The sequence below is a fragment of the Saccopteryx bilineata genome, chromosome 4 (genome assembly GCF_036850765.1).
Source record: "Saccopteryx bilineata isolate mSacBil1 chromosome 4, mSacBil1_pri_phased_curated, whole genome shotgun sequence".
Taxonomy (NCBI): domain Eukaryota; kingdom Metazoa; phylum Chordata; class Mammalia; order Chiroptera; family Emballonuridae; genus Saccopteryx; species Saccopteryx bilineata.
The window spans coordinates 281,994,089-282,019,556 of record NC_089493.1 but is presented as its reverse complement, the minus strand read 5'-3'; the positions used below and the strand labels follow the sequence as shown (position 1 = coordinate 282,019,556).

Genomic DNA, 25,468 nt, shown 5'->3' with positions numbered 1-25,468 from the left:
CCCCGCCTCCTCTCCCTCCTCCTTACCTTTCTCACTTCCTCTTACCATCCTCCTTCAATTCTCCTTCTTCCTTTCCCTCAAACACATAAACCTGTTCCCATCTCAGGGCCTTTGCATGTACTGTCACCTGCCTGGTCTGCCGTTTCCTCACATAGCAGCTTCCTCATTCAGGTCTCAGCACAATGTCACCTCCTCAAAAAGGCACTTCCTGACAGTCTTTCTTTTCTTTTCTTTCTTTTTTTTTTTTTACAGAGACAGAGAGAGAGTCAGAGAGAGGGATAGATAGGGACAGACAGACAGGAATGGAGAGAGATGAGAAGCATCAATCATTAGTTTTTCATTGCGACACCTTAGTTATTTATTGATTGCTTTCTCATATGTGCCTTGGCCGTGAGGCTACAGCCGACCAAGTGACCCCTTGCTCTAGCCAGAGACCTTGGATCCAAGCTGGTAAGCTTTGCTCAAACCAGATGAGCCCGCACTCAAGCTGGTGACCTCGGGGTCTCGAACCTGGGTCCTCCACATCCCAGTTCGATGCTTTATTCACTGCACCACCGCCTGGTCATGCCTGACAATCTTTCTAATGGTGGTGTCTCTCCCAGCCACCCTCCATCTCATGAGCCTGTTTTATGCTCTTTGTAACACGAATTACAATCACAATTTCTCATGTGTATTGTTGGTTCATGGGTTTATTGCCTATTTCCATGTAAGGGCAGGGATCTTCTCATCCATCCACACCAATGTGCCCCCAGACCCTAGAACAGTTCTTGACTCTTAGGTGTTTGGTAAATATTTATTAAATGAGTGAGATTCTTTTCCACTATTTGTCACTTCCTTAAGTACACATATGCTTTCTTTTTATTATTACTCATCTTCATCCCCCTATCAGGATTCCTCAACATCAGCACTATTGATTGGCATATGGGACTGGATCACTCCGTGTTGCGAGGGCTATCCTGCCAACTGTGCAATGCTAAGCGGCATCCCTGGCCTCCACCCACTAGATGCCGGTAGCACTCATCCCCAGTTATAACAACCAAAAATGTCTCTAGACATTGTCGATGTCTCAGGTGGGAGGGGGCGGGGATGAGGGAATGGCCTCTGGCCTCCGTTGAGAACCCCTGCCTTCCAGTATTTGCTGCTTTCACTACGGGGCACCCAGAGAGCTGAAGGAACACAAACGTTTTCAGACTGGTTAATGAAATCCTGTCTCTGATGCAGTTCTATCATGTGGCCAGCAGGTGGAAGCAAAGACCACCTTTTCACGAGCACGGGTGACCTCACTTTGTGAAAAATGTTTCATTTCCTTTCCCCAACCTAGCAACTGACTTTGCAACCATGCTCCCTCTCACCCTTTGTAAGCGACCTGCTCAGTTTCGGCTCTTCCAGACTAGACAGAAAGGAAGCAGCAGCAGAAAGTCGAGTGGTGCAGGTATTGGCTGGACAGAAAATCATCCTGGAATCAGACCGATCTGAATTTCAGTCCCAGTTGTATTCCTTCTCTCCTGTGTCCTCGGCCAGTTAACCTGTCTGAGTCACACACAGTAACCACACCCAGCCATGAACCTGCTCAGAAAGCTGTGGTAAAGGATGGAGCACTGATTTGGAAGGAAGACTATGCCGCTAGCTGTGCACCTTTGTGCAACTTACCTAACCTCTCTGGTCTTCCATTTCCTGAACAAAGAAGAGGAACCGATCCAAAGGGCAGAGGTGAGGATGAAATGAAGCCAGAGCAGGCACACAGGAGGTTGCAGTCTGGAAAGTTCTGGTCACAATTAGGCGTTTGTCTTTGTTATTTCATTGGTTTGGCGCTGCCCGGGCCTCCAGCCCACACAATGTTGTTACCCCTGTCTGGACGCAGCACACACACCACACCAGGCAGCACAGGTGCTGAGGCAGCAGCTGGGCAGGAGCTCAGTCCACGATGGTTCTCGGGCCTTTGTGGAACAGGAGGCCACAGCCCAGCGAGATGGATCCCTGAGGCCCCAGGCCAGCCTCCCCCCCTCCACAACCAGGGCACGCAGGCTCAGATGGCCTGGTCCTCCCTCCGTCTGAGGCTGAGCACACGGGCCGCGGCCAGGAAGGCTGTCCCGGTAAGCAGCTCGGCGATGAAACTGACCCAGCCCAGGGCCAGGGACCAGCCGAAGCGGATGTCCACCTGGTCCAGGAGGGCCTTCTCCTCCAGCAGACACAGCGCCTCCCGGAAGGCAGCGGCTGAGTATGCAATGTAGATGCTGATGCCGGTGAGAGTGACCAGGGCTGCAGGGAGACAAGGGAGGGCAGGTCAGCCCCCAACACTGCCTCCCCCGCCCCACCCAGCCCCCAACACTGCCTCCCCCGCCCCACCCGGGCTGCAGGGAGACAAGGGAGGGCAGGTCAGCCCCCAACACTGCCTCCCCTGCCCCACCCGGGCTGCAGGGAGACAAGGGAGGGCAGGTCAGCCCCCAACACTGCCTCCCCCGCCCCACCCGGGCTGCAGAGAGACAAGGGAGGGCAGGTCAGCCCCAACACTGCCTCCCCCGCCCCACCCAGCCCCCAACACTGCCTCCCCCGCCCCACCCGGGCTGCAGGGAGACAAGAGAGGGCAGGTCAGCCCCCAACACTGCCTCCCCCGCCCCACCCGGGCTGCAGGGAGACAAGGGAGGGCAGGTCAGCCCCAACACTGCCTCCCCCGCCCCACCCAGCCCCCAACACTGCCTCCCCCGCCCCACCCGGGCTGCAGGGAGACAAGAGAGGGCAGGTCAGCCCCCAACACTGCCTCCCCCGCCCCACCCGGGCTGCAGGGAGACAAGGGAGGGCAGGTCAGCCCCCAACACTGCCTCCCCCGCCCCACCCGGGCTGCAGGGAGACAAGGGAGGGCAGGTCAGCCCCCAACACTGCCTCCCCCGCCCCACCCGGGCTGCAGGGAGACAAGAGAGGGCAGGTCAGCCCCCAACACTGCCTCCCCCGCCCCACCCGGGCTGCAGGGAGACAAGAGAGGGCAGGTCAGCCCCCAACACTGCCTCCCCCGCCCCACCCGGGCTGCAGGGAGACAAGGGAGGGCAGGTCAGCCCCAACACTGCCTCCCCCGCCCCACCCAGCCCGCCACACTGCCTCTCCCACCATCTGCCCTCCTTCCCACCCCAGGGCCTTTGGCCATCCCCTCTCCTCTGCCGGGTGCACCATCCCTCCCCTTCCCTTCCTCCTGCCACCCGTTAATTCCTATCCGTCCCCACATCGCAACTCACGTGTCCATTCTGGTCAAATCCCCCTGTGGCCTCACACAGCCCTCTGTCACAGCCCAGGTCAGAACAGCAATTTTGAAATTTATTTGTGAAATGACTTAACTAATGTCTGTCTTCCCCGACAGGCCGTGAGTCCCAGGGACCTCATCCTGGATTCCCCAGCACCCAGCGCAACGCATGCTGCAAGGTGGGTCTTCCGAGGCAATCAGAGCCGTGCTGTCTAGATCCACTGCCACTGGCCACACGTGGCTGTTCAAACATAATGTAAATGAATGGCTCCGCCTGTCAGTGTTGCCGCCACGTGTCAAGCGCTCTGTAGCCTGGTGCGCTCCTCCACTGCACAGTGCAGGTTAGAGACCTTCAGAACCACGGGAAACTCCACGGGCAGTGCTGGCTTGGAGACTTAGCCATTGAGCAAACTATTAATGCCCATATTAATCACAATAGTGGGGGCTCAAAGACCTCGCAGTATTTTCACCTCCACCCATTCCTTTTGTTTCTTTTCCCCCTCTGTGGATTCCAAGGGTGCATGTCATGACTGTTTTTGTTCTTTTTTTAAGGAGGGACCCTTGCACGCACAGGGGAAGTAGGGAAGCCCAGGACCAACCCGCCGTGGGCTGTATCCCATCGTTGGAACTGTCCGGCCTGCCAAACAGACGACACTGCCCATTTTTTAATTGGTCAGAGCAGTATCTGTCACAAGGGTGGATGCCCGTCGGAGTGAGGTGGCCAGAGTCAGGTCTCCGACAGCCCACAGCCCAGGCGGGGCTCCCTCGGTGTGGCCCTCTGGTGACATCCTGGAAGCCGTTCTCAGAACCGGCTCCCACCCTTCCGCTTCTCTCGGGACCACAGACCCAGGGACCCTGGGCTGGAAACTGCTCGACCCTTGCAGCTGGGATATCACAGAGGGGGAGGGGAAACTGAGCCCCGGAGAGGCGATGGGACCCTGTCCCCTCTCCCGCTGAGGCTCCGTGCGCAGCCTCTCCTGGAGTCTGAACCCCACAGAGGGTGGACGCTACCTCCAAAGAGGAAGAGGGTCCCCGTGAGCAGGAGGAGGAGGGAGGCACGGAGCAGGAAGCTCAGAAAGCCGGTCATGCCCCCGAACACCATCAGGATCAGGCTGAGTGGAAGCAGAATCACAAAGGTCCCGTGCATGACTGAGGAGAGAGGACAGAGGGCAGACACGGTTAGGAACCTCCTTCAGTCAGTCAGCAAACAGTTCCTGCACCCAAACGCTGGGGGGGGGGGGGGGGGGGGGCGGGGAATGAACACCGCCATTACTAGTACTGCTTATAATAATGATGATAATAACGGCCACCGAGGCTCATCTGTGCCCGGCTTTGTGTAGGACAAGCATCACGTTTCATTCTCAAGCCCTCGCCAGATAGGTGTGGTGAGCATTCATTCGCTAATTCACTCAGCACATGTGCCCAGCACGTGGGCACAGCCGACTCGGTGACAAATATACCAAGATTTCTTCCCTCCTGGGTCTGATATTTAGTGAGTGGAGTCAAGTAGTGAACAAATAAGTAACAAAGTTGAGAGGCGGTGACAGAGGCATGGGGGGGGGGGTGTCAGTGCCGTGGGGGGGGGGGGCCGTGGTTCCATCAAGGAAGTGACATTCAAGAAAAGACCAGACAGAGGTGAGGGAGGCAGCTGTGCAGAATGAAGGGCGAGAGAGCAGGGGGCACGGGCCAAGGGAGGAGCAGGCGCCCGGTCCCAGGCGGGAGTGTGCCCGGTGAGACGGAGGCCCCAGGAGGAAGCCGGGGAGGGTGGCGTGGAGTGGGGGGAAGAGAGGCGCGTTACGTGACAAGGCGTGATCAGAGCTCACGTTACAAAACCAGAATGCAGAAAAGAATGCACGGTGTGAAAGTCAAGACCCATGACGGGAGGGGGTGGGGACAGGGAGAGGGAGGGAGGAAGTCTGGGGTTTCCTAAACATTTGCCACCACTCTGGCTCTGAGCTTCCTGGCAGCGAAAGCAGGAAGGGAAACAACTGCAACGTTCTATTTCACCAGTCGTTCCTTTACCAAATATTTATCAGTCATGTGCCGTGAGTGGGGCACCAAGCCTCTTTCAATCCTTTCGGCAGCAAGATTGGCATGAAAACAAGTACTTTCCCCTCATCCTTCAGAGCAAGTGAGGCAGCATTTCTTCCAGGAAGTCCTTCCTTACCCCCACGTCTGCCACTGTCCACAGAGCCCGGTGCCCCTGCTCCGTGCCCTCGGCGCCCACAGTCACCTGGCCTGGCAGGTCTCCTGGGTGGAGGGCGTCTCGGCCGCTTCTCCGTCTCACCTAGTAAGCTCCTGTCCCCTTTATGAAGTGGTGTCCCTGAGGGTCTGGTAGAGCTGGCAAGTGTTCAACAGGCAGTTGTTGACCTAATTAACTCATTAAAAGCCACACGGTGTGACTCTGAGGCAATCAAGAAGAATGGCGGTTTTATTTCTCCCAGTGTGCCTAATTAAGATGTCCCGGTGCTCCGAGTCCGCTCTGGTGTGGGTGCAGGTGTGCACCTGTGTGCACGCATCTGTGTGTGTGCACATGTGCGTGCGTGTATGCTCAGAGGGAGGGAAAGAGGAAGATGGAAAGAGAGAGTGACAGAGACTGAAAAGGAAAATAGAGCTTTAAATAGTTGAGGGTTTTTTTTAACTTCTCCTTCTTTATTCTCCCCCTGCTACACCCAGTTCTGTCAAAGTAAGGAAGAGAAAATAGTTACAAAGGTTGTGCGCCATGTGTGAGGGATGGACGTTACTATGCTCAGATAAAGTGGGTGTTTCTCACAGACATCACTAATGATCACCAACATCTGTTATCTTCTCCTTCCCGGAACAGATGCCGCTCTGGCACCGCTCGCTCAGGCCCTCGGGGAGGCAGGGGTGCGTGTTTCCGGCCAGGACACGGCAAGAGGGAGGACGCGACCAGATGAGACAGCGAGACGCCCCTGGCGACCTGTGTGCCCCTGCCTCCCTGCCGCGGCTCCCGGGAGGCCTGTTGTTGGGAGGCAGCTTCTAAGAAATAAACCAAGGAATCTTGTGAGATGCCCTCCCGGTGGTCAAACACATGGGCTTTAGAGGCAGGTGATCAGTATTTGAATTCCAGCTTTGACTGAAGGGGGGGGGGGGGGGAGCATGTCACTTAATTTCTCCAAAGCTCCATTTCCTCATCTGCGAAACAGAGGCCATAAATGTGTGACCCGCGGTATTATCATAAAGACAATACGTGTCGGGACAATGGGGCCACATGGGGAAGTGTAAGGTATGCAGTTCATGCCCCATAGAGTAATGACTCAATAAACCGTGACCCTGCCAATAATGAAGACAATGAAGACAATAGTTCAGCCTGACTTCCCTTGTGACTAGATCACTATATGCCACCATCCGTGGTAAGTCAAGAAAACAAGGCTGATCTCCCTCCCAGGACTGTCACAAGAGAAACTAGAACTCAGGGGACGGAACGTGTGCCCATCTTTTCTTCCTTCCTTCCTTCCTTCCTCCCTCCCTTCCTCCCTCTTTCCCTTCCTTTCTTCCTTCCTCCCTTCCTTCCTCCCTCCCTCCCTTCCTTCCTTCCTTCCTTCCTCCCTTCCTCTTTCCTTCCTTTCTTCCTTCTTCCCTTCCTTCCTCCCTCCCTCCCTTCCTTCCTTTCTTCCTTCCTCCCTTCCTTCCTCCCTTCCTCCCTTCCTCCCTTCCTCCCTCCCTTCCTTCCTTCCTTCCTTCCTTCCTCCCTTCCTTCCTTCCTTCCTCCCTCCCTCCCTTCCTTCCTTCCTCCCTTCCTTCCTCCCTCCCTTCCTTCCTTCCTCCCTCCCTTCCTCCCTCTTTCCCTTCCTTTCTTCCTTCCTCCCTTCCTCCCTCCCTTCCTCCCTTCCTCCCTCCCTTCCTTCCTTCCTTCCTTCCTCCCTTCCTTCCTTCCTCCCTCCCTTCCTTCCTTCCTCCCTTCCTTCCTCCCTTCCTTCCTTCCTCCCTCCCTCCCTTCCTCCCTCTTTCCCTTCCTTTCTTCCTTCCTCCCTTCCTTCCTCCCTCCCTTCCTCCCTCCCTGCCTCCCTTCCTTCCTTCCTTCTTTCCTCCCTCCCTCCCTCTTTCCCTTCCTTTCTTCCTTCCTCCCTTCCTTCCTCCTTCCCTCCCTTCCTTCCTTTCTTCCTTCCTCCCTTCCTTCCTCCCTCCCTTCCTCCCTTCCTTCCTCCCTCCCTCCCTTCCTTCCTTTCTTCCTTCCTCCCTCCCTTCCTTCCTCCCTTCCTCCCTTCCTCTCTCCCTTCCTTCCTTCTTTCCTCCCTTCCTTCCTTCCTTCCTCCCTCCCTCCCTTCCTTCCTTCCTCCCTTCCTTCCTTCCTCCCTTCCTTCCTTCCTCCCTCTTTCCCTTCCTTTCTTCCTTCCTCCCTTCCTTCCTCCCTCCCTTCCTCCCTCCCTTCCTCCCTTCCTTCCTTCTTTCCTCCCTCCCTCCCTCCCTCCCTCTTTCCCTTCCTTTCTTCCTTCCTCCCTTCCTTCCTCCCTCCCTCCCTTCCTTCCTTTCTTCCTTCCTTCCTCCCTTCCTCCCTCCCTTCCTTCCTTCTTTCCTCCCTCTCTCCCTCCCTGCCTCCCTCCCTCCCTCCCTTCCTTCAAGAAAAATCTTGGGCAAGGACACCACACAGCTGGTATGAAAACCTGGTCCTGAGGCCCGGCGCCCGCATGCCACCACCCCTGACAATGGCTGAGAAATGAAATCATTTCTCGTTTAGAAATTAATGAGGTTTCCCAGAGCCGGCTCAGCCCTGGCAGCCCGCATGCTGGTCCCCAGACGCGCCGCAAGCTGACTTGATGTACACATTCAATTAAAAGCCTGGATAGAAACAGGCTCCCCTTGGGAGAGTTGTAAGATCCCCTGCTGAGATTTGGTTTAGCTAATTTTTTTTTGCCTGTACCTTACTTAGTCTTTGTTATTTTGTAATTTGTCAGAACTGCCATCTTGGAACAGGAGTGCTGTCCTCTTTGGCTATGTAGCCATCCCCAACCACATCTCATTCCGAAACAAATGCCTTTGGACCTCTGATAAGGGCCAAGCTCTACCGCAGAGCCAGGGGACACTCCTGGGGACAAGGTTCCTGTCCTCATGTACAGGAGAGACCCTAGCAAGGAAACAGGAGAAGATTGCAGACTTGGATGATCACATGAAAAACAGGGTGGGGGCCCTGGCTGGTTAGCTCAGTGGCAGAGCGTCGGCCTGGCGTGTGGGAGTCCTGGGTTTGATTCCCGGCCAGGGCACACTCTGCCTCAGGCGCTAGAATGGCTCTGGTTGCAACAGAGCGATGCCCCAGATGGGCAGAGCATCGCCCCCTGGTGGGCATGCTGGGTGGATCCTGATCGGGCGCATGCGGGAGTCTGTCTGACTGCCTCCCCGTTTCCAATTTCAGAAAAATACAAAAAAAAAACCAAACCAGGGTGGGCAGCACGTGGGGGTCCCCTGCTGGACACAGTGGTTGGACGTGTTTCCCCAGGCTGCCAGCACACATGACTGTGACGTTCCTTGGCTTGTGGAAGTCTCACCTCAACATCGACCCCCATCTTCACCGACCCCTTTTCTCTCCTCTGTGATTCTCCTTTTCTGATGAGGACACTTGTTACAGGATGTAGGGCCCTCCAGTTTAATTCAGGATGACCTCAGCTCAAGATTCTGAACTGAATTACATCTACAAAGACACTTCTTCCAAATAAGGTCACAGTCCCAGGTACCAGGGGTTAGGACGGGGACCTATCTTTTGGGGGTGGGGGCGTGACACCATCTCATCCCTTCCAGTTTACAGTAGTAACTCAACGGAGGATAGATAGCTAAGATTACTCTGTAACATTAGTATTAATAATAATGTTGGCAAGGCGTGGTTTCATCAAGGGCAAATGAGTGCAAGAGATCTTTTAGACTCAGAAAGATTTTGTTGCTAGACAACCACTGAATGGGAGTAGATACACTGCTCACAAAAAATTAGGGGATATTTTATCTCTTCATATTCATTTGGAAATAGCCCCTAATTTTTGTGAGCAGTATTTGCAAATGATATGATACATCTGATAAAGGGTTAACAGCTAAAGTATATAAAGAACTCACTCAACAGTAAAAACAAACAATCCAGTTTCTTGAAAAAAATAGGCAGAGGACCTGAACAGACATTTCCTCAAAGAGGACATACGGGTGGCCACTAAACGTGAGAAGATGCTCAACATCACTAATCAACCAGAAAATGCAAATCAAGACCACAGTGAGATCCCATCTCATGCCTGCCAGAATGGCTATCATTAACAAATCAACAAACAGCCGGACCAGGCAGTGGCGCAGTGGATAGAGTGTCGGCCTGGGATGCTGAGGACTCCGGTTCGCAACCCCAAGGTTGCTTGCTTTCGCGCGGGCTCACCAGCTTGAGTGCAGGTTGGCAGCTTGAGCATGGGATCATAGACATGATCCCATGGTCACTGGCTTGAAGTCCAAGGTGGTTGGCTTGAGCCCAAGGTCACTGGCTTAAGCAAGGGGTCACTGGCTCAGCTGGAGCCCCCCCCCATCGAGGTACATATGAGAAAGCAATCAATGAACAAGTAAGGTGCCACAACAAAAAACTGATGCTTCTCATCTCTCTCCCTTCTTGTCTGTCTGTCCCTGTTTGTCTTGACTCTCTCTCTTTAGCTAAAAAAATAAAATAAAATAAATAAAAATAAATAAATCAACAAACAACAATTGCTGGTTAGTGTGGAGAAAAGGGAATCTTCATGCCCAGTTGATGGGGAATGCAGATTGGTGTAGCCACTATGGAAAACAGTGTGGAGGTTCCTCAAAAAAATGAAATATTTAACTATCATATGACCCAGCAATTCCACTTTTAGGTATTTATCCAAAGAAATACAAAACACTAGTCAAAAAGATATATGCACCCCCATATTTTTGCACCATTATATATAATAGCCAAGATATAGAAGCAACCTAAGTGCCCAACAACAGACAAATACAGTGGTACCTTGAGATACGAACAGACCAACATATGAATTTTTAAGATACGAGCGGCAACTCGGTCCGCATTTTTGTTCGAGATCCGAGCGAAATTCCAATACGAGTCGTGATTCAGGAAGCTGCTGCTAGTTGGCATGTTGGCACACGGGTCCAGTATCGGCAGTCTGATATACTAGTTGACTGATTTACGAGCTCAGTTACAGAACGAATTAAATTCATATCTCAAGGTACCACTGTAGATGAAGACTAGGTGTACATATACAGTGGAATCCTACTGTGCCATAAAAAAAGGATGAAATCTTGCCATCTGCAACAACATGGATGGACCTAGAGGGTATTGTGCTAAGTGAAATAAGTCAGACAGAGAAAGACAAATAAAGAATGATTTTACCTTATATGTGGGAGCCAAAGAAAAACAAAATAAATAAACAAAAGAGTCCTTTGTTACAAGTTAAAAGAAAACAAACCCATAATGAAGCAAACATGTTCCTGCCAAGAGAAACTGTGTTTGTGGCTGCTCCATTGTCGCACCGTTCAAAGAACCGCTAGATGAGAAATCCGGGCTCCCACCGTGCTCGCGAGATCAGGGGGGCCTCCGGGTGATTAGCTAAGTAACAGTTCTACCGCTACAGACAGTGGGGACACAGCTTTCCTCCAGAAACATCAGAAGCTCTGGCAAAAGAAGTGTCAGGAACCATTTCCCAAAGAGGGAAATGCCACTGTCTTTATTTTCAAACCTTGTCAATGTGACTTTGAGACCCGAAGGTGGGCTCAGAGACATTCAGGCCTATTATGTCTGGTAAGAAAGTGGATTTTTTTAATTTTATTTTTGTAAATATTTGTCCTTGAGTCTGTTGTTACCAGAACTTAGCCCCCTTGAGGACAGGGGCTGCATCCCAGTTATCTTCATGGTCTCCGAGATGCATCGGGGTGATATGGGAGAAGCGGGACTCTACAAGCAAAGACCCAGGTTCAAATCCCGACTCTACTTCATACCAAGTAAATGAAATCACCTCTCAAAAGCCTGTTTCCTCATCTGTCAATTGGTCCGTGAACTATCTTCTGAGTTTGCCAAGCTGTTGTGCACTCTGAATGCTTGAAAAATTGTTTCTCTCTTGTCTACAGGTACCTTAGGCTCTGCCAGGTAGGACGTTTTAATAGCCATTTCACTGAGGAGAAAACTGGGGTCCAAGGCACAATATGTCAGTTGCTCAAGACGGAACAGCTATGACATGTCAAAGCTGAAATGGGATGACAAAGGAGGCTGACGAAGGGTGGTGGGACTGCCGACAAGGGGAGTTTCACCCAGCCTGGGAGTTGGGAAGGGACAGGGGGGAGGCTGACCTCTCAGCTGAGGCCCAAGGGACAGATGAGGAGGCGCTAACCAGGCAGAGAGGAGCGATGGGTGTTCCCGAAAGAGCATGCAGAATGTGCCAAGACCCCAGAGCAGGAGATACCCGGAAGCACAAACATCTCTCAGCTCTTGCAGCTGGAGAGATGGGGAGCGGGGGTCACAAATAGTTACCTGCACCACACTCCAGAGAAATCCAGCCTCGCAGGGGTCCCCAAACTTTTTACACAGGGGGCCAGTTCACTGTCCCACAGACCGTTGGAGGGCCACCACATACAGTGCTCCTCTCACTGACCACCAATGAAAGAGGTGCCCCTTCCAGAAGTGCAGCGGGAGGCCAGATAAATGGCTTCAGGGGGCTGCATGCGGCCCGCGGGCCGTAGTTTGGGGACGCCTGCTCTAGGGCATCCTCTTGGGGGCTTGTCTGATGGCAATATATAGCCTGACCTGTGGTGAAACAGTGGATAAAGCATCAACCTGGAAATGTTGAGGTCGCCAGTTCAAAACCCTGGGCTTGCCTGGTCAAGGCACATATGGGAGTTAATGCTTCCAGCTCCTCCCCCCCTTCTCTCTCTGTCTCTCTCTTCTCTCTGTCTCTCTCTCTCTCCTCTCTAAAAATGAATAAATAAAATAAATCCCTATATTTAATATATATATATAAAACATTCTTCTTAGGAAAAAAGCAAACAATACCTGTTTGGCCACCCCGCCTCCTCTGTTCCCCTCCTCCCAGAGGGAACCTCCAGGAATGTCGGAGGCACATCCTTCCAGTCTTTTTTCCATTTATTTCCATATCTTCCATATATTTACCTATTTCTCTAAAACGCGCACTTGGTCACACTTTAACATATCTGACAACAAGATGTGTTTGTCCACCCACAGCATCTCACACTTACACTGTGCAGGGTTGTTTTCTTTCTTATTGGCATATAAAATAAAGCTGTGTCTTAAATTTTGACATCTACCCATAGAAAAGGTATGATATTGGGAATTTAGAGAAAGAATAACAAATGCAACCATACTGCCCATACCATTGGGACCTGCCCTTCTCTTCACTCTGCAGTAAATCTGGGGATTCTGTCCACGTTAGTGTGTTATTTTTGCAGGACACATAATATTCCATAGAATGGATAGGTCACATCTATCCATTTTCGCTCCCTAAGATGCAACTGACCATAAAACACACCTAGGGTTTTAAGGAGGAAAATTAGAAAAAAAAATTATCTGAACCAAATAGTGTGTTAAAATATTTAATAAAATACTGTATTTTTTAACTCCATAAGACACACGGGCACTTTCCCCTCCACTTTTCTTGGGGGAGAAGGAGTGCGTCTTATCGAGGGAAAAATACGGTAAATATTTAGCTGTAATTCCATGTGTGGACACTGGGGCTGAGTCTTGTTTTCAATGTTACAAAAATGGTATGGTAATCCACTTCTCAGAAGCCAAGCCTCACATGGTAAATCCCAAGTGAAATTTCTTTGAATATGATTATTTTTTAGTTTAGAACATATACTTGATTTTCAAGGAGCCCCTGAGCCTGAGGCTTTATGCCTGGAGGAGCTGAGAGCCCAGGCACCTGCTGCCTCCCTCCCTGCCTACAGCACAGCTCTGCACACGTCACACTCAAAGTTCCCTCCTGGGTCCAGGCAGCCTCTTACCACCATTATATCCCTAGTCCCTTTGCAGTGTCTGTGCCTCCACCTCCTCTCCTGTGGCTTGTACCAGGCACCATGGGAGGTCTGGCTTTAATTTTCCGTGCTGCTACAACAGCCCAGCACCCGGAAACAGTGGGGACCAATCTTGTAATTTTCCAATCTCCTCTTCTCAGAGAATAACCAAGTGGGCCACTAGCCCTCGATCCAGTTTCTGCCACGGTGGGCTGTGTTGGGCAAGGCATTGATCCCTCTGTGTCTGGGGTGCTTATCTGTAGGAATGACCAGCCTGACCCCCATCCTGGGCTCTCAGGAGATGACAATGCGGTCAGCACAGGGAGGACTTGAGGTGTAGGTAAGAAGTCCTTTCTGTACTACCTGCCAGAAACATCACCTTCTGGCTGCGTCTGGAACACGCCAAGCTCCTCCTCTTCCTCCTCCTCCTCCTTCTCCTCGTCTGTGTATGTGTGTGTGGGGGGGTGCAGCAGACTGGGACTCCACACCCAAGATACAGGCTAGGAGCTCCTCTTCTGGATTGACCTGGCCTCTGGTCTTAGCACACTCACCTTATACTGAAATTATACTTGGTGTAGCATTGTTCTAAAAGGGTAGAAACTGCCTGGGTTTAAATCCCAGATCTACCAGGTACAATGCAAAGTTGGGTAACTTACCTAACCTCTCTGTGCCCCTGTTTCCTCATCTGCAAAGTGAGGATAACAATAGTAACTCCCTTGTGGGATTGTTGTGAGAGTTAACTTCATTTTACAGATGAGAAGCCTGAGGCTAAGGGAAGCATTAAGACTTAGAGTAAGGCCCTGGCCGATTGGCTCAGCGGTAGAGCATCGGCCTGGCGTGCAGGGGACCCGGGTTCGATTCCCAGCCAGGGCACATAGGAGAAGCGCCCATTTGCTTCTCCACCCCCCCTTCCTCTCTGTCTCTCTCTTCCCCTCCTGCAGCCAAGGCTCCATTGGAGCAAAGATGGCCCGGGTGCTGGGGATGGCTCCTTGGCCTCTGCCCCAGGCGCTAGAGTGGCTCTGGTCACGGCAGAGCGACGCCCCGAAGGGGCAGAGCATCGCCCCCTGGTGGGCAGAGTGTCGCCCCTGGTGGGCGTGCCGGGTGGATCCCGGTCGGGCGCATGCGGGAGTCTGTCTTACTGTCTCTCCCCGTTTCCAGCTTCAGAAAAATACAAAAAAAAAAAGACTTAGAGTAAGAGGAGGAGATATTCATTGAGCTCCTACTGCATACAGTGCCATCGGCACTGGGTGCTTTGTTTATGTGACTTCATTTTGTCTTAAAGCAGTCTGTTTAAGGAAGCAGGTGACTTGCCAGAAGTCACACAGCTGATAAGAGGTGGGCCTTTATCTATGATAGGGTTGACCCCATCCCTTGTTACAAATAACACATGACTCAGCCTAGCCAGAAAGCCCAGCCCATCCCCTCTGCCACAGTGATTGGCTCAGACCTGGCCATGTGATCTAATCTGGTCCAGCGAGAAGCTTACCTGAAAGTTTTGCAAAATTTTTGAGAAATAAAAAGTCTCCTTCTGCTTGGGTTGCTAAGACTGGAAAAGATTTGAAAAACAAAACCCAAACAGAACCAAAGCCCAGAGAGAAGAAAGAAATTGAGTTCGGTTCTCTGGAGGCCAGAAAGCTGGAGTTTTCCGGTTACATGGACTAGGAAACAAGTATGAGCTGAGTTTCTGTCACTTTCCACCAAAAGACTTCAGGCAGTACAACTAGACTGTGGCTCTCTTATCTCCGCTGTGCTGAGTTGGATGACCCCTCTCGACCAAAATTTATTCCAGTCCCTAGCCAAGTAATCGAAGCCACCCTGTCCCCAGAGCTGATCTGAAGACGGGGGATTTGGGTTGGGCGCTGACCTGGTCTGCCCGCTCGGGCTGTCTTGGAGGACAGGGCCGGTTGTGCCCATACACCCCCAGTAGGATTTTTCCGGGAAGCCGACTCGGAAAGGATACTGCTTTGACAGCTGGTATATCTCTCCTTTATGGCCTCTGCAGCAGGTCCTTAAAGGAGTGAAATGTCTTCACATAATAAAAGAGTTTGGACAAGATTCAAAATTTGTTCTGGAGATAAAAAGATTCTGGGAAAAGCTCTCTCTGGGGGTGATCTGCAGCAAGCACACAGTCTGAAAGGGCATTCTGCTCTCTTCCATGGCTGATATAATGGAAATAATAGCAGCTGCCACTTAAGGGGCGCTTACAGAGGCCAGGCACTGCCTAAGCCTCTTCAAATACACCCTCACGCTTCATCCTCGCAATATCCTTGTGAAGAGAGAGAATACGGTTACCCTCAGTTTGCCCGTAAGAGGTACAGAAACCTGCCCAGGTCACATGCCTTGTTGGTGGGCAAGCTGGGAGTAGAACTCAATCAGAAGATGGACAGTGAAGACTCTGGACATGAGTTTTGCCTGTTTCTGAAAATTCAGGAGCTCCCAGGGTTGTTGCACCATCAAGTTTCACAGAAAAGCCAAACCACTGACAACTGTAGTTAGCCATCCAGTTTACCCATAGATGTGATAAGTACACTGAATGCCAGCACCCAGCCCAGCATAAAAACAGATGTGGCTGCATCTGAAAGAGGTTGGAGGGAAGAGTCCAGAGGACTTGTGTTTACTGAGCACTTACTATGTGTCTAGCACTTTTATATCAAATCATTATTTCATGCAGTGTAGACATCCCACAACAACCACGCGCTATGTGAGGTCCAAAGTAAGGTTAATTTTTCATCCAGTTACTTTGTGGAATCCTGACCACACCCCCTTATGGTTTTGACTTATCATTTTGATAGATGTGAAAGTAGAGGCTCAGAGAGGCTAAGACACTTATCCTAGGTTCATAGAGGGTCCTGGTAAGGGTCTGAGCTGAGATTTTATTTATTTATTTTTATTAAGTGAGAGGCAGGAGGCAGAGAGACTGACTCCCACATGCGCCCAACTGACCAGGATCCACCAAGCAAGCCCCATACTGGGAGATGCTCTGCCCACTTGGGGCTGCTCCAGTTGCTCCGCAACCCAGCTATTTTAGCACCGGAGGCAATGCCATGGAGAATTCCTCAGTGCCAGAGGGCCAGGGGTCAACTTGCTCAAACCATTCAAGCCATGGCTGTGGGAGGAGAAGAGAGAGAGAGAAGGGGAGAGGGAGAGGGGGAGAAGCAGATGATCTCTTCTTCTGTGTGTCCTGACCAGGAATTGACCCAGGACTTCCATACACAAAGCTGATGCTCTATCACTGAACCAACCAACCAGGGCTGAGATTTTTATTATTATTATTATTTGTTTATTAATTTTAGAGAGAGAAGAAGGGAGAGACAAAAACATTGATATCTTCCTGTATGTGCCCTGACCAGGGATCAAATCCACAATCTTTGCCTATCAGATTGATGCTCTAACCAACTGGGCCAGGGCTGAGCTGGTGTTGACCCCCATTTCTCCCATGTCAAGGACAGGAACTCTTGGTTATTCTTAAAACAGTGTTCCAAGAACACCCAAAGTTCCTCTTGGTGCAGCTTAGGGCTGAGGACAGAGTCCCTGTTACCTCCATCTTCATCATGCTCCCATATATCCCACGTGCTGGAGGGTGTCTCCTTCGGTGGGATTTTTATGCAGTGGTGTGCTGGAACTGGATCAGTTCAGCTCACAAGAACTCTTACATTTTTAAAAAATTTGTGAACCAGTTGACATCATGTTGATAGCTTGAAGTTGATCACAGTGGGAATGTTTACACCACAGAAATTGGCAAATGCTACAGAGTAAGACCCCCACACTTCTCCAGAAAGCCAGTTGTTAAATATTTCCCAGCATGCCACTGGACTTCAGAGAAACAGTTCTGGTTCATTAATTTATTCATTCATTCATTCATTCAACAAATAGATACTGAGTTCCACCTCTAACATAACATAGTCTGCATTCACTCTCATACCTGTTCAGCAAACCTTAGTTCATGGCCTACTCTATACCAGCCTCTGTGCTAAATATTGAGAATTCAGCAGTGGCAAGATAGGCATGGTCTCTGCCCTCATGGACTCATGATCTAATGAGGGCAACATGTTTTAACCTCTAAAAATGTCATACAACCTAGGAGTAGGAGCTTGACCAAGTCAAGTTGGCAGGGGGGAGTAGGTAGACTCCAGGTGGAGGAAATGGCATGTGCAAAGTCCCTGTGGCAGAAGAAAACTTGGCTGTTCCAGGAACTGGTACAAGGCCAGTATTGTTGGAGAACAAAGAGTAAAGGAGAGAATGAAGTTGGAGAGGGACCCTGGCAGCCCTAGTGGGCCATGCTAGGCACAAGCCTCAGAAGTTCTATCAAATACTGCCCATATTTTTCAAAGTTTATAGAACTCAGCCCCCATTGCCTCATCCTTTCTCTGGTACCTCTCTGGGCCTCAGTTTCCTCACTGGAAAAGTTAAAATAAAAATGGAGGCCGTGGGGATTAAATGACGACATAGATAGAAAGCATTTAGCTCCATGTCTGGCCCACTATAAGCCTCAGAGAATCGAACTGTGACATGTATCTCCCTCCTCCCACAAGTGTTCCTTCAGCCCCTGTTTGCTTTCTTACATTCAGTCCTTACACCTTCGCTGAGTTCCAGGCACTGTGCTAGGCACCTGGAAAATCAGCCATGACCAAGACAGACACAGTGGCTCCGGAGGGCAGGGTCTTTTCTGTCTCCGAATTGCCTTTCTCGGATCATTCGACAAATATTTATTACATCCCTGCTACAGCCAAGAGCTTTGCATTCTCAGCAGTGAGGAGACACACAAGGCTGACCTGGGGTGTGCCTTCCGGTCTACGGATTAAGACCTCCTCTCTTTCCAGCATTCAGCAACCCTGACTGGTTTAGGTGTCCACCCTCCCTCATGCTGCTGTCACTCCGAAATGTGACTGCAAATTCCCACGTCTCCCCGGCTGGTCTGTGAACTCCTGGAAGACAAGGTCTGGGTCTTAATCATCAGCACCGTGCCTGGAGCACAAACAGCCGGTCGTCAACGTTTGTTGAATGAATCCTACATCGCACCGTGACAGGTGGAGCAAGAGAGGCCCCGCCCGCTGCTCCCAACCCCGCTCCCTCCTCCCGCGCGTTGCAGAGACCGCCCCGCCGCCCTGTTCCCGCCAGCCGTTGGGAGAAGAAACTGGTAGCCAGTCGTGGGGTCCCCCACATGCTCCCTCCCGGGACTCACTGAGAAGTTGTCGGCTAGAGTCGCTGACCGTCACATTCTCCTGCCAGAAGGGGTTCATCAACGGCGCGCACGGGCTCTGGACTGGAGGGGGCAGAGTAAGCCCTGTGCAGGGGCCCTAGAGTTGGATCCCACCCTCCAGATGCCCCACCCGGAGCGCGGGCGGAGAGCACCTCTCAGAAGGCTGCTGGCAGCCGCCGCCTTCTGCCTCCCTCCCTCCCGGCCCCCAGGCACCGCGTCTAAGGCTTAGCGGCTGGGAGGAGGGATGCGCGCCCAGCAACAGGTCCGGGCAGGCAGGGCAACGCACAGGGGGCGCTGGCGGCCCCGGCCCGGGTCCCCAGGGGCCCCTTACCCCGGCAGGTCCTCCAGAGACCAGAGTGCGAGCTCAAAGGCTCGAGCTGGCTGTGGTTGGCGCCCCTCGCCCCGTCCTGCGCCCCCGGGCCGCCGCGTTCCAGCCGCTGCGTGTCGATGATGTACCAGAAGTCGGTGCCGATGGCGGCCGCCAGGAGCACGAAGCTGAGCGCCCCGGCCAGCGCCGCTGCGCCCGCCAGCGCGCCCAGGGACACCCGCATGGCCCAGCTCCTAGTTCCACTGCCCGCGCCGCCCAGCTGCGGTCTGGAGCCCCGGCCTCGGACCCGGATCCCTCCCACCGTCCCTGGCTCCGCCCCTCAGTCTCACCTGCGCCCTCAGACGACAGGCTTAGCCCAAACTCACCCTCTCATCCCACTCTTCACTTCTTCCCCAGACCCTTCTCGGGCTAATCCTCCCTCCCTCTCTCCACCAAGCCCCAGCTGCTGCGCACTCTGCCCTGCCCTCGCTTTCTAGCCCAGCCCTCCTTGCTCTGCCCCCACCGCCTCCTCAACTCCCGTCTGGTGAGCCACAGCCCCTGCTCCCAGCCCGATGGTGAGCCGCCTCTTCCACTGCGCCAGCCGCACCGTGCGGGAGGCTCAGCGGGGTGGAGGAGGGAGAGTGGCCTTCCCACAAACCTGCGGAGTAAGAAGAAGGGACCTTGTGGGCCTGACAGTCCCCAGGCTTGCAAATAATCTTCAAATAGCTCCTCTCCGTCTGCCTCCAACGACCCTTCCACCAAAATCCACCTTCAGTTGATTTTTCTGCTCTGGCTACACAGGAAAAAAGTAGACCTGTTTTTTATAAAAGTTATTTAAAGTAATGATCTAGACCAGGTTCTTTTAGTCTATTGTTTATACCACCAAAGGCCTTCTTCATCACCATCACTGCCACCATCAGCACTATTATCACCACCATCAACACCACCATCATCACCACCACCATCATCAACACCATCATCACCACCATCACCACCATCATCACCACCATCATCATCACCACCACCATCACCATCATCATTATCACCATCATTGTCATCATCCTCATCAATTCCATCATCTTCTTCACTACCATAAAATATTTTATTCTTTCAAGAAATACTTTTTAGTGCCCACTGTGTGCCATCACCACCAGCATCGTCATCACCAATACCACACCACCACCATCACCACCATCATCACCACCACCATCACCATCATCATTATCACCATCATTGCCATCACCTCATCAATTCCATCATCTTCTTCACCACCATAAAACATTTTATTCTTTCAAGAAATACTTTTTGAGTGCCTACCATGTGCCAGACACTATACTGCATGGTAAAAACATAGGCATGAACAACCCAGAAACAATCAAGTGTATGGTGTGGGACTCCCAGCCTTTTCGAAGCAAAACATGCAGAGAAAATAACTGTATTTGTATGGCACACAGGGACAACAGGAAGAGGCTTTTAGATGCTGGAGATGACCAGCCTTGAAGGCTGCAGCTATCAGAGGCCCCTAGAGAGTGCCCTTATGACCAGGAGATCAAAATTCTGGCACACCTGTGACATATACTTAAGAAAACATTGTGCCAAGACCCAAAAGTTGATGAATTGAGAGAATCATTAAACAAAATGTGCTTAGAACAGGGAGCTCTGAGAGAAAGTGCAGAGGGGATGCTGAGGCACAGAGGATGTTAAGGCATCTCATGCATAGGGAGTGGCTTACATGAAGGGTTTGCTACATTCTAGAATAACTGAAAGAAGAGTAATCAGACTAGAACTTAGCGATAGAAGAGCAAGTAGAGAGAATTGAGATAATGGGGAACAGGGTACAGGTAAGGGCCAGGTCCTATGGTCATGTAGAGAGAGTTGAGATAATGGGGAACAGGGTACAGGTAAGGGCCAGGTCCTATGGTCATAATCAAGAGTTTGGATCCTAGTCTAAGTCGCTTGAATGGTTTTGAGCAGAGAAGTGAAATGCTCTAGTTTACTTTTTTTTTTTTTTTTTTTTTACAGAGACCAAGAGAGTGATAGATAGGGACAGACAGACAGGAACGGAGAGAGATGAGAAGCATCAATCATCAGTTTTTCGTTAGGACACCTTAGTTGTTCATTGATTGCTTTCTCATATGTCCCTTGACCGCGGACCTTCAGCAGACTGAGTAACCCCTTGCTCCAGCCAGTGACCTTGGGTCAAGCTGGTGAGCTTTTTGCTCAAGCTGGCGACCTCGGGGTCTCGAACCTGGGTCTTCCGCATCCCAGTCCGATGCTCTATCCACTGCGCCACAGCCTGGTCAGGCTAGTTTACATTTTTAAAAATCGCGGTCTCCATACTGGCTTTAGCGTGCCGTGCAGACTGTAGGGAGACGGGAAGGGAAGCAAGGAAGCCATTTAGGAGGACATTGCAGTCGAAGCAGCAAGAGATGCTGGTGGCTTGGGCCCAGGTGGTGCCAGCAGTGGACAGTTAAATGAACAGATATTTTTTAATTGGGGGGGACGGGTAGAATTGATAGAACTTGGTTCTAGACTGAGGTTGAGTACTATTCTTTCCCTAGTTACTTTACTCTCCCTTACCAGCAGCATTTTAATCTTCACCATCACAACCTCATCGTCATTGTCAGCAGCACCAGCAGCACCCTGAACAGCTCCATCACCGGCAGGAACACATCCTCCCCTTGAAGCTGCACAACGCTCTACTCCATCACCCCTTCAACCACCGCCTCCATTTCGATGGCTCTCTCCCATCACCGTCACTACTAATGGCTTTGCTTCACACTCTGTCACATTATGGCTGTTATCTTTCATTGCACCATCATCAAAACAGTCCTCAACTGTTGCATCAACATAAGGGAGCCTAGATGAAGGTAAAATTTAATGAGGCTGGTCCCAGGACCCCCAATTATGTCTTTAAGGGTTAATCTCTCTCCTTTCTCTCTCTCTTTCTTTTTCTCTCTCTCTCTCTCTCTCCATCTCTCTGTTGCTTTCCCTTCTCTTGGCTTCATTCTTCAAGCAGACTCTCATTTGCTGGACCCCAGGGACTACCTTTCACAACTCAGTAACCCCAACAAAAGAAGAGAATCTCTTCTTCAATGGGATTAGCCCAGTTTCAGGAACTGAAGCTCCTTCACCTGTCTTTGGTCAGATTCCCATCGCTGAACAGATCTTTGTGGCTCAGGGGGATAATATGCAATGATCGGCCAAAATTCGATCACCTGCCCATTCCTGGAGCTCAGTCCCACTCTAACCCTTTAAGCCAAGAGGTGTTAGGGCAGACAGGTCAGACAAATAAAAATACAAGACACCCAGTTAAATCTGAATTTCAGATAAACAATGCATATTTTTTTAGCATAAGTATATCCTATGCAATATTTGGGATACACTAATACTAAAAAAAAAACTATTATTATTACTTTTTACTTTGTTGTTGTTGAGTCTGAAGCTCACATTTAACTGCGTGCCTTGTATTTCGTTTGGAAAACCTAGCTGGCTCTTCAAAGAAAAACCAAGGTGTCATTATCAAAATGAGGAGAACGGACGGTTGCAAACAAAAACAACAGGAATACCTCCACACCCAGCAGGTGCGTGTCCCTTCCCTGGGTCCCACTTCCCTCATCTGCATAAGGAGATCTTCTTCCAGACACCCTTTGCATAAACAACCTTGTAGGTTTTCATATTCTATTCTTCCTGAGGATTTTAATATAATCTACCTGAATCGTGCTTGATCACTCTAAAAAGAACAGAAAGTAACGCTTCTCAGTGTACCTGGGGAGACCCGGAGCATATGAGATATCAGGTGATACTGTTACCAAGCCAGTCAGTGAAGAGGCGGAGTAAAACCGGAAGTCTCCTGAGGCCGAATCCAGACAAGCCCCAAAGAGGCCGCAGCATTTAGGAGAAAAGCCACGCCAGGCGTCCTGCTGGGTACTAGTGTGGTGGAGAAGGGCGTTCAGCAGGGATTGTACAGGTTGCTTTGGGGCCTTAAATCGGCATCTTACAGGCTTGTAAGCCCAGGGAAGTTACCTCCCTTCTCTGAGCTTCAGTTTTCTCAGCTGAAAAATGGGAGTGCTCAAATCTACCAATCCCAGAAGGGCACTATGACTACGGGGCGAGATGATGAGAATAAAAGTACTTTGTGACCTATGCAGAGTCCTCCCAATGTTATTATTAAAATATGTGGGGAAGGTTTTCAGAAGTGTAGGTGGGGAGTACCTTTGAAGAATGTAAAGAGGAAATATTTTAAAAGTGAAAGGAAGGCAGAAGGGAGGGAAGATGTCAGGCTATCAGGAAGAAATGTTACCTTTCAATATGTAGCATTCGGTGTCATGGGAAAAATAAACCACTTTTTAAATCAGTGAGATCTGGATTTGTGTAATTCTGGGCCCTCACACATGCTGTTCCCTTTAACTGGAATGCTCTTATCCCCACTCTTTTTTTTTTTTTCCAGTCTCAACTTTAAAATTACTATTTTAGAAAGGGCCACAGGTTCTTATGATGTGCTGACTCAGGTAAGGTTAAAGCCCACCATACCCTCTCAGGCGCTCACCTTTTGAACTCATACCTACAGCATCCTTCTCCACATACCTGCGACTCTCCACAGACGGACTCTCTCCCCCGATGGGAGGGCGGGAGTTATTGGAGAACTAAGACACCCAGGAACAGCAAGGATGAATGGGGAGGGGAAAGTTTGGAACTGTGTTCTCCTCTTTCTGCTAGAGGTCCCCAGTGAGACTGAGCCTCAGCTGCCCACCACAGTGATGTGCTGAATGGCATGTCACATCGGTTTCTTTCCCTTGTCCATCTTTAGTCCCCACTTCTGTACCAGTGCATTCGAGGCTCGTCCCCAAATAAAACTGCTTTTCCTCAAATCCTTACCTCAGGGTCTACTTCAAAAGAACCCCAACCTGGCCCTGGCCGGTTGGCTCAGTGGTAGAGCGTCGGCCTGGCGTGTGGAAGTCCCGGGTTCAATTCCCAGCCAGGGCACACAGGAGAAGCACCCATCTGCTTCTCCACCCCTCCCCCTCTCCTTCTTCTCTGTCTCTCTCTTCCCCTCCCGCAGCTGAAGTTCCACTGGAGCAAAAGATGGCCCAGGCGCTGGGGATGGCTCCTTGGCCTCTGCCCCAGGCGCTAGAGTGACTCCGGTCGCGACAGAGCGACGCCCCGGATGGGCAGAGCATCGCCCCCTGGTGGGCGTACCGGGTGGATCCCAGTAGGGCGCATGCGGGAGTCTGTCTGACTGCCTCCCCGTTTCCAACTTCAGAAAAAGACAAAAAAAGAAGAAAAAAAAAAAAAGAACCCCAACCTAAGACAAGTGCTGTGTTAGTACTGAGACTGTCGAGAGTAATTAATGACTATTTGATGATGAAGTTACTTGCTACCTGTCTGTCTGCCCCTTTGCACCTACAAGCAGTATGGGAGATACTATAGGATGACTCATCCAACATCATTTTGAATCATCTCCCCCTTCACATTTCTAGACACCTTCCAGCCAGTATTGGCCATGTGACTAAGTCTGACCAATGAAGGTAGTGAGCAAATTCTGTTGGGAAGGGCTCTCCCGAGGAAAAAAAAAAAGACACAGGCCTTGAGCAAAGAAGACTTTGGGTCCACTTGGAATATTGCTGTGATATTTGGAAGTACAGCAGCCACATTGCAACCATGAGAATAAACCTCCTTGTAAGTGGCAAAAACAAAAAGATACAGGGTCTGAGTCTCTGGAAGTATCATTGAATAGCTACCCTGTCCTTGAATTGCCTAACTCCAGAATTCTCATTAGAAGATAAAAATAGGCCCCTGTCTGTTTAAGCCACCATCTTGGGGTTGGCTGTGTTGCAAGTGAAGGCACTGTGAACTGATACAGACAGGGATAATGTTGGTCCGATACAATGTATACCGTTGGCTTTTAGGTTAGTGCATGATGCACAGTAGATGTGTAATGAAAATTTGTTCATTTAATAAGTGAATCCTGCCCCAAAACCTCTTTTTGCAAGCACAGAGCTTATTTTGTGTGGCAAACCCATAAGGAGCCAACTCCGGGCTTTAGACATATGGCTGGGATATCTGTACAGTTATTAAGTTTGCTGCACCAGAGAGAAATAGTTCCTGTTTATTAAGTCTCATGAGGTCATGATGTTCTACTGGCCAATTGGGCTCTACAGACCTGACCCATGCATAACCATTAAAGTTCAAAGCCTCCATCTGTACATTAGAGACATCTAGAAGAACTGACTGTCATTCCTCATATCCTATACGACATAATTATCTCAGGATGAAAAAGGATCAGTAACCCACTGGTTTAATTTTCCCATTACGCGCCTGGCATAATGTCAAGAGAGGAAGGCTGAGCTGCCCTCTCCCCATTTCAGGGAACTTCTTCCAAAATTGGAATAAAAACTCCCTGGCCAGAGAGAAGCGGCTTCCAGGAGCAATGTGGAAGGGAAAGAGCTAGGAGCAGAAGCCAGCATACCCGGTTCAGGCACCGTGAGCCTGCCTAAGGGTCCAGAACTGACTAACTGCTTCTGCATTCAGAGCCTCAGTCTACTCGTCTATAAAAGGGGTTAATAAAAATCCTCTTCAAGTCCTGGCCTGTGGTGGTGCCATAGATAAGGTGTCAAAATGGAATGCTGAAGTAGCCGGTTCGAAAGCCTGGACTTGCCTGGCGAAGGCAAGTAGGGGATGTAACTGCTACAAGTTGATGCTTTCTGCTCCTCTCTCCGCTCTCTCTCTCTCTCTCTCTCTCTCTCTCTCCTCTCTC

The 25,468-nt window shown here is 50.8% G+C and overlaps 1 protein-coding gene across 3 annotated transcripts; it reads right to left on the bottom strand.

The window, feature by feature from the left end:
• Positions 1-681: 681 nt before the first annotated feature.
• TMEM114 (transmembrane protein 114) lies at positions 682-18,968 on the bottom strand. 3 transcript variants are annotated; one of them, XM_066278269.1, is made up of 4 exons: positions 18,736-18,968; positions 18,387-18,467; positions 4,244-4,381; positions 682-2,259 (listed from the first exon to the last, which is right to left on the bottom strand). In XM_066278269.1, exons 1-4 carry the CDS (start codon positions 18,953-18,955, stop codon positions 2,027-2,029), a joined length of 672 nt encoding a protein of 223 aa, XP_066134366.1. In that variant the 5' UTR covers positions 18,956-18,968; the 3' UTR covers positions 682-2,026. The 3 variants fall into 3 exon arrangements, with proteins under 3 accessions (XP_066134366.1, XP_066134367.1, XP_066134368.1); XM_066278270.1 differs by lacking the exon at positions 682-2,259 and adding an exon at positions 3,350-3,473; XM_066278271.1 differs by lacking the exon at positions 682-2,259 and adding an exon at positions 17,977-18,129 and having other exon boundaries at positions 4,246-4,381.
• Between the last annotated feature and the right edge of the window lie 6,500 nt (positions 18,969-25,468).

What these genes read in the sequence shown, in the direction of transcription:
- TMEM114 (XM_066278269.1), bottom strand. Translation starts at nt 18,955, where the DNA reads ATGCGGGTGTCCCTGGGCGCGCTGGCGGGCGCAGCGGCGCTGGCCGGG. An exon ending in CTCTAGCCGACAACTTCTCA is followed by an intron (nt 4,382 to 18,386) that starts GTGAGTCCCGGG and finishes CTCTCTCCTCAG; the next exon opens with TCATGCACGGGACCTTTGTG. An exon ending in GACCCTCTTCCTCTTTGGAG is followed by an intron (nt 2,260 to 4,243) that starts GTAGCGTCCACC and finishes GTCTCCCTGCAG; the next exon opens with CCCTGGTCACTCTCACCGGC.